Source organism: Sminthopsis crassicaudata, chromosome 5, assembly GCF_048593235.1.
Source record: "Sminthopsis crassicaudata isolate SCR6 chromosome 5, ASM4859323v1, whole genome shotgun sequence".
NCBI classification, from domain to species: Eukaryota; Metazoa; Chordata; class Mammalia; order Dasyuromorphia; family Dasyuridae; genus Sminthopsis; species Sminthopsis crassicaudata.
The window spans coordinates 132,531,309-132,538,808 of NC_133621.1; the positions used below are offsets into that span (position 1 = coordinate 132,531,309).

General features: G+C 31.5%; 1 protein-coding gene across 14 annotated transcripts in view; it reads right to left on the reverse strand.

Moving 5' to 3' along the window:
* FOXP2 (forkhead box P2) overlaps window positions 1-7,500 on the reverse strand; it is a 718,280-nt gene that overhangs the window by 289,653 nt on the left and 421,127 nt on the right. For 12 of the 14 annotated variants that reach the window (XM_074268254.1, XM_074268259.1, XM_074268249.1 and 9 more), the window contains one exon: window positions 1,909-2,086. In XM_074268254.1, the coding sequence (XP_074124355.1) occupies window positions 1,909-2,076 (168 nt within the window). In that variant the 5' untranslated portion in view covers window positions 2,077-2,086. Of the gene's footprint in view, window positions 1-1,908; window positions 2,087-7,500 lie in introns of those variants that run through there. The other 2 variants (XM_074268262.1, XM_074268263.1) reach the window with 2 other exon arrangements.

The window sequence follows — 7,500 nt, forward strand, 5'->3', positions numbered from 1 at the left end:
TATTTCATTTGCCTATGATTTTGTTCTGTTTGTCTGCTTACTTAACATCTAATCATAGCTTTAAGAAAAAGGAATCATTTCTTAGCGCCTCTTCAAAACCTATCTGCTATTTCATAGTACTCAGATGAATTTTTTTTCTTCGATTGTTATTTTCACTAGTTTTTGCAGATAATGTCTAGTGGAATCTCTATAACAACATGGAAAAAAATACTGGCTATACACACTTAAGGTTCTTACTTGGAGGAACCAATAAATAGCATACATCCTACAATATTCTGCTGATGTGTTTTGAACTGCAAACAATTTGAAGTAGAAGGAAAATGAACTATGATAAACCACTGGCTTTATTTACAGTAGTCTATAAAATGAGCTAATCCTAAGAATTTAGTAGGCATTTAAAAGCAGATGCTGTGAAAAAGTATCCAAAAGAAATCAAATTTTTCATCCTAATAATTGCTGAATATAACACGTTACATAATTTTAAGACAACTGAAAGCTTATGCAAAGTGTTATGCACAGCTGTTAAAATAGAATATTCTGTAAAACAGTGCCCAGATGTAAAACATTAACAACTTCTCAGATTTCAGACTTTAACTTTTTTTTTTTTTTTTAGAAAATCATGTTTTCACTCTCATTTCAATCACTTTTTAATCAATTTCTGATAAAATCTGCATTAATTTTCTGTCACATTAGAATATTTGTAAGGCATGTAATACAGTGTCTGACACATAGTAGGGACTATATAAATGTTTGTTCCCTTTCTCTTCTCCTTTTCTCTTATTTTATTTAGGGAGTTGAACATGATCTACTGTTCACTGAGGCCCAACTAAGATGTGGATACTGTCCCTTTTATATTATGAGACTTTTCCATAAAATATCAGTTCTATCACAAATTTTTAGATAGTTACTCATTGGTTCAAAAACAAAGTAGTGTGTAATAGAAATGCCTATATTTATAAAAGAAAACACAAAATAGTATAGATTTCCTGGCCTATCAAAGAATATGCTTTTAAGTTATCTGTCCTCTGTCATTGTTCCTGCAGTCCTTAGAAAAGGAAGGGTGGAATTACTATTTTTAGATTGAAAACAAAATTTAAGGTCACAAATGAAATCTGAACAAAAAAAGTCAGGCAGCCAGTTTAAAATAAATAATACTTTCTTTCAGAATCTGTTTCTTTAAAAAAAAAAACTTTTAAATTGATAACTATATTTTATGGGGCACCAGAGGCAAACAGAAATAGTTAAAAGATAACCAAAGATAATAAATACAACACTCTCTGACATTTCTACTGCCATGCAGAGAAGAATTTTCAGGGACAGGTACCTAGGTAATCCCAACATTAGTTAGCTGATGTTAAGTAAACAATAACCATTATTTATAACTATCGAAGAGCAACATCTGTGTGGGGAGAAGTCCTTGTGGTCCTTTTCACCTCAGCTCAGACTTGGGAACAATTCATTGTATGAGAAAGTATCAAGTAAGGAGGCCCTCTGGTGGAAAATGAAGGATCACATTCGACAGCCCAGAAACACTAGACAGGAAACCAGAAGCCCTAAAAACATGTATTACAAACCTTTACAGAATCTTTCTAAATTGCCCTGTGCACTTAATGAATAAGATGGTACATTAAGGGCACTCTTCTCAGGTTGCTGGGGTGGCGTAAGGGATAAGAAAATAATACTTTTGCTTCCAATTCCAATATGCTCAAAACGAGACCAAGTCAACCCCTCTGCATTCTGTAGATTAATACACATAAATCTAATAATGATTAATTAATATTAATATATTAATACATTATATACAGATATGTGTATATAATATGCTAAATTTCCTAGGAATACATTCTTCCCAATTGAGGAAACAGCCTGGTTTGTTTTTAAGGAAACAGTGAGCAAAACAAAACTTACCTGCTGTTGTTGCAGATGCAGCAGTTCTACTGTGCTTACTTCTGTGCTGGTGTCACCACTTGATCTTCCATCTCTGCTGCCAGCATCTAATTGGCTGCTTAGAGTGCTCATTCCATTTTGATTCATTGAACTGTTGCTTATTGTCTCTGTCGCAGATTCCTGCATCATGACTTAATACCTAAAAGTGATTAAGAAGTATCAATTAACACCCGTTACACCTTCACACTTCCATTATCAAGATGGCCCTCTCTGCCAATTACAGAGACAGCATCTTTGGGGGGGGGGGGGGAAGCAGCCCTGCATAGTCATTTACCAAGAAATGTAATACAAATTCAGTTTTCATCCAGATACTAATCACTGAAATTATGGTTTCTATAAGCAATCTTTGTGTGGTTACATTTAACAGCCAAAATAACATACCATGCATGCAGCATGGTCAATAGCATTTATGAACGAATACATTTTAAAGTCTACCTATAAAACCAGTTTAAATGAAGGCACGAGTGCACAGTCTGCTCTATATTTCCTATTATCTACCTTTGACAACCATGGATGACTATACAGCCTTATTTAAAATATTCACTATCTTGATTCTGTCAGAATTTTACAGCATATCTTATGCAAGGCTGTTGTTTAATGATGCACAGCTAATCATACAAAATTAAAATTTTGTAAGGGTGTTACAAATCATATGGTATCAACCAATGATAAATAGTATAATGGGCTTCTCCTTTTTTGTGACTAAATAAAATTTTGCCTTGGAGGCATTTTAAGAAAACGCTCCTGCCGCAAACACGTCAGATATTGCCTATTTTTTTAATCAAACAGCTCATATTCATTTATTTTTCTGACATTTAAAACATTTAATACTGTCCTTCCTGGGAAGTAATTAAGCTTATGCATGAGCAGCAATCAAACTGTTCACTTGAAGATGACTTAAAACTCAATTTTAACATAGGCAAATAAATGAAAGATATAAAATTAATTTTCCAGGCATGTATTAGATATGAAAGCTGGAAATAAAATCTATCAAGAATATCACTAATGATTGTGCTAAAAACAGCATAAATTATGCATATTACCTTCTCTACAGTAATAAATGTTTTATCATTTTCACTGCATAAATATACTGTACTTTCAGGATAGCAATGAGATGTCCTGCCAAGATCAGTTGAAATCCTTGCAGTAAATAAAGGAGCAATGTGCCCTTACAAACCAGAATTTCAAGGTGCATTTTGCATCTGCAATCTGAAAAGGTCAATTTTGGCTTTTAGTGATATCTAAATCCAATATTATGTTCTAATAGTCTAAATTAGAACAACAACAAAAACTTCAATTCTCTGTACACAAAAATTCTGGAAAACAACCTGGCTGAGCAGGTACTTTAATAGCAACTAAATAGATAAACAACATACTTAAGTTTACAGATATGGAAATAAAGATCATTACATCTTTATTAGGCTATTCTCTTACTTTCAACTTAGCTATATATTAACTATTCTTTCCATTTTTATTAAAACAATGAATTTATTCTAAAGTAAATGCAAGTTTAATGTTCCTTCACATGGCATACAACTATCCTCCTTAGCATCTCCTCCACGATACATTCAAGTGTGCACACATATATTTGTATATATATACACACATACCTATAGTGTACAGAATTTTGAATGCTAATCCAAAAAGGTACTTAAACTTAAGAGTTTTGATAGAATCTAAGAAATGTAAGATTATTTCCATTAGACTAAATAAGTAATATTAAAGAAGATCTACTAAAATTCCATTGTATTAAAATGTTTCTGCTACTAGGGAGGTGAAGAAAGTTACAACCTACATTACATATATTAGTTTAGAGTATTTGGATCAAGAATAAATAGGATTTGAAATAAAATAAACATGAAGATAGTTAACATACAGAAAGGCAGCTGCTATAACTACAGTAAACAACTTCTGAACCAGATGTGTTTATGAGCAAACAGTCCTTGTTAAACATTCTATTGAACATTAACTAAGAAAAATAATATAAATGAAAAATGTGATACACAGAGTGATGAATTTTTACAAGAAGAAAACAAAGCTAATACTCTTTTCTGAGATTAGGCAGCTAATAAGTATTCAAATTAGGCATAAATTTTACATGCACAATGTTTAAAATATTCAGAGAAAAGGGCCTGATTGCCCTTACTAGTTATATGAAAATTCTAATGTGGGTCTTCTTCAACTATAGAAGCAGATATTCATTTTGTTTTTATAAAATTCAAGTCCAATAAAACATCTGGAATATACAGTGGCATAGAAATATGCTAAGAATATGTATTTTTCTCTTTTTAGCAGAGTTTACAATTTAGAAAAAAGATAAACATTAAAGTGCTACATTATCAAATAGAATAGACAAGTTCAATACTTTAAAACTGACCTTTTATGAATATGTCATAACCACTTGGTTGTGTTAAATAGAGGTGGATTTTTATATAAAACCTGTATCATAACCTGGAGAGTATAAAATTAGCAAGATATTTATATGTCTGAACCTTTTGTTACAATTATTAGAGAATACTTATCTTTCAATTCACATTAACAAAACGGTTCTCCTGTTCACTATAGTGTTAGTGTCTGTACAATCTTGGAATACAGTTCAAGGGGGACATTACAAATTGAAATATCTATAAGCTAACACAATCAGGTTTATAAAAAAAGTACTAGAAATTATATTTTGCTAGGGAAAATAGTGGGATTTGACCTAATAACCATATGCACAGATAAAAGCAATTATGAAATTATATGATTAACATTAGGTAATTCATTTGAATGAGAAAATTTGGAAGTACAGTCACTTGAAGAAGGCATTTTTATTGTAGTAAAGTAGACATTTCAAGTGTTATACTAAGTTGTTTCTGGTTAGAGCCAGGTATTGTCTCCATCAGAAGTGAATATATTCAAGCACAGTAAACAAAATGTCAGATGAAGGTTCATATCTGAGAGAATATTTTGAATTCATCATAAATTAAACTATAAACTATAAACTATAAATACTTTCAAAGTGGATTGCATTTGCAGTGATCCAAAAAGTCTTCACTGAAGAGTGAACTAGGCTGTTCTAACATCAGGTACCAAAATATGAACTGAACAAAGATAGAGAAAATAACTTCCTGCTTGGTAAAGGAAAAGGACAGTTTAGGGATTATCATTTTATTGTTTGATTACATTGATACAGTAAAACCTCAATTCTGCCATCATAGACAAGTGATCAGCTGATAGAAAATAATTCTTCAGTGCTTTAACTTGAATGATTGAGTTTTACTTTTCTTCTTTTCAGTAAGTTTTCTTCCTTCCTTCATTCCTTCCTTCGTTCGTTCCTTCCTTCGTTCCTTCCTTCCTTCCTTCCTTCCTTCCTTCCTTCCTTCCTTCCTTCCTTCCTTCCTTCCTTCCTTCCTTCCTTCCTTCCTTCCTTCCTTCCTTCCTTTTCTTTCTCTTTCTTTCTTTTGCAAGTCACTGTACAGATACTTATTCTCTACACCACTTCCCTTTTGAAACATTAAACTGACACTGGAACTGACTGCACAAGATTGCATTTTCTCTTCCTAAACAACTTGAATTGAAAGGTTACTTAGTGTAACAATATTTACTTGCAGAATTGTGTTGTTACCAAGGGTATAATGGATGGTGGCTATGCAGGTTTACGCAAGAATGAGTGAAGCATGAGGCATTAGCCATGTGTTTGACATGTTTCAAATTGCTATAATCCAGCATTAAACACACCCAGCAATTCATGCCATTTCTTGCAGCCATAATCTTGAATAAAGCGTGCACAACCACTTATTATATAAATTAGTATATGACTCCCTGTTATAGTCACAACAGTGCTTTTGTGTTTATTTTGCATCAAGATGTGGTCTTTTATTTGTACAAATAGCAGGATATAAAGACATAGCTCAATTAGACCTCCTTACTTTATGATAGGGTAGTACTGAATGCTAGACTTGGTGGTTTTATTTTTTTTCCCCTAGAGTTATGGGTTCCATTGGCATAAAACCGTACTATGGGAAATATTTATTTGCCTCAATGATAACAGGAACCTTCTTGTATCCTTCCAGCCCATATCCATTACACTGTACAAAAGTTTAGCACAATTCCTGCACAAGTACAGGTAACAGTTATCCTCAACCATCAGCAGGAAACATACTCTGTTCCCTACTACTTCCTTAGAATACATATATATATATACATATAGATAATCTTGCCTTCTTTGCCTCTATAAGTCTTTGACAGACAGATATACACCATACCACACCTCCATCTTTGATGCCTCTCTTTGAAAATATATATTAAGATGTTACTTAGTGCCTTAATATTTGACCAAGATAAACTACTTAATTTTCTTCAACACCAACTTTTAAGTAAAAAAACCAAAACAAAACACAAAACAGAACACATCATTCATATAAATTGGTTTACTCTTCCCTATGAATATGAATAGGATTTTTATTAAGGAAGTTGGATTGCAATAACTATATATGGAAAAAATAGTAAGAATGTCACAGATGGTTCTTACTATTATTCCATATGATATTTTCTTTCCCAAATTTGCTACAAAAAAGTAAAAAAGACCTTAGGAAATTTCAACTATTTGGTTTTTAAAATCAAATATATGTATCTAATATAAAAAAGTACTCATTTACAAATTTGTGAGGCAATTCAAATTTAAAATGATAGTGGTTGGTATGTATGTTGTTACATACTTTGTTTTCTTTTTTAAATTTAACACTTTATAAAGGTGGGCTATACAGGTTTCTGCAAGAATAAATGATGCATGGGGGAAATTCACAAATTTAACATCGAAATCATATACCCCTAACTCCATAATAATTGTTCTAGAATTCCGATGTTTCAAACTTGACTGTGATATAAAAGTTCAGAAAAAAGAAGCTTTTTAAATAATGGGAACTTTTGTGCTCTACTGGAATTAATTCATCATTGACACCAAGCACAATGCATTTGAAATCTAGCAGTGGTATGGTAAAAGTCTTTAATACTTATGATTGCCTAATAAATCAAAATGCCAAATATGAAGGACATAGCTGAACATACAAGAACAAAAACTGAATAAGCATATGAATGTTTTTAGATTTTTTTGGTTAAATTAAATATAACCTTCAAAGAATAATTTGGAAAAGACATTATTTCAAGAAGCAAGAGCTCTTTTTAAACTAAATGCAAAGTATGTTTAAAATATGTTAATAGAGTTTTAAGTTGATAGCAAAATTGTGAGGATTATTTTTAAATAGGCTCAAATTTTAGTTTTCATTAAGAAGTTAAATATATTAAACACAGAGGATGTAAAACATACTCCAACTATTTAATAATCATGACAATTAAGTACAGAAATGACACTATCATGATAACACCATCATCAACTAAAAGTCTTGAAAATGATATGAAAACAAATAAAAATCATATGTTCAAAGCTTAATGTGCTTAATGACTCCATAATACAAAGGATTGTTTTGCCTGAAGGCTAAAAATAAGTTTTTAAAGACTTTCTACAATTATGAAAGAGGAAAGATTTCATCATGCTAAAAAAAAAATCTAACC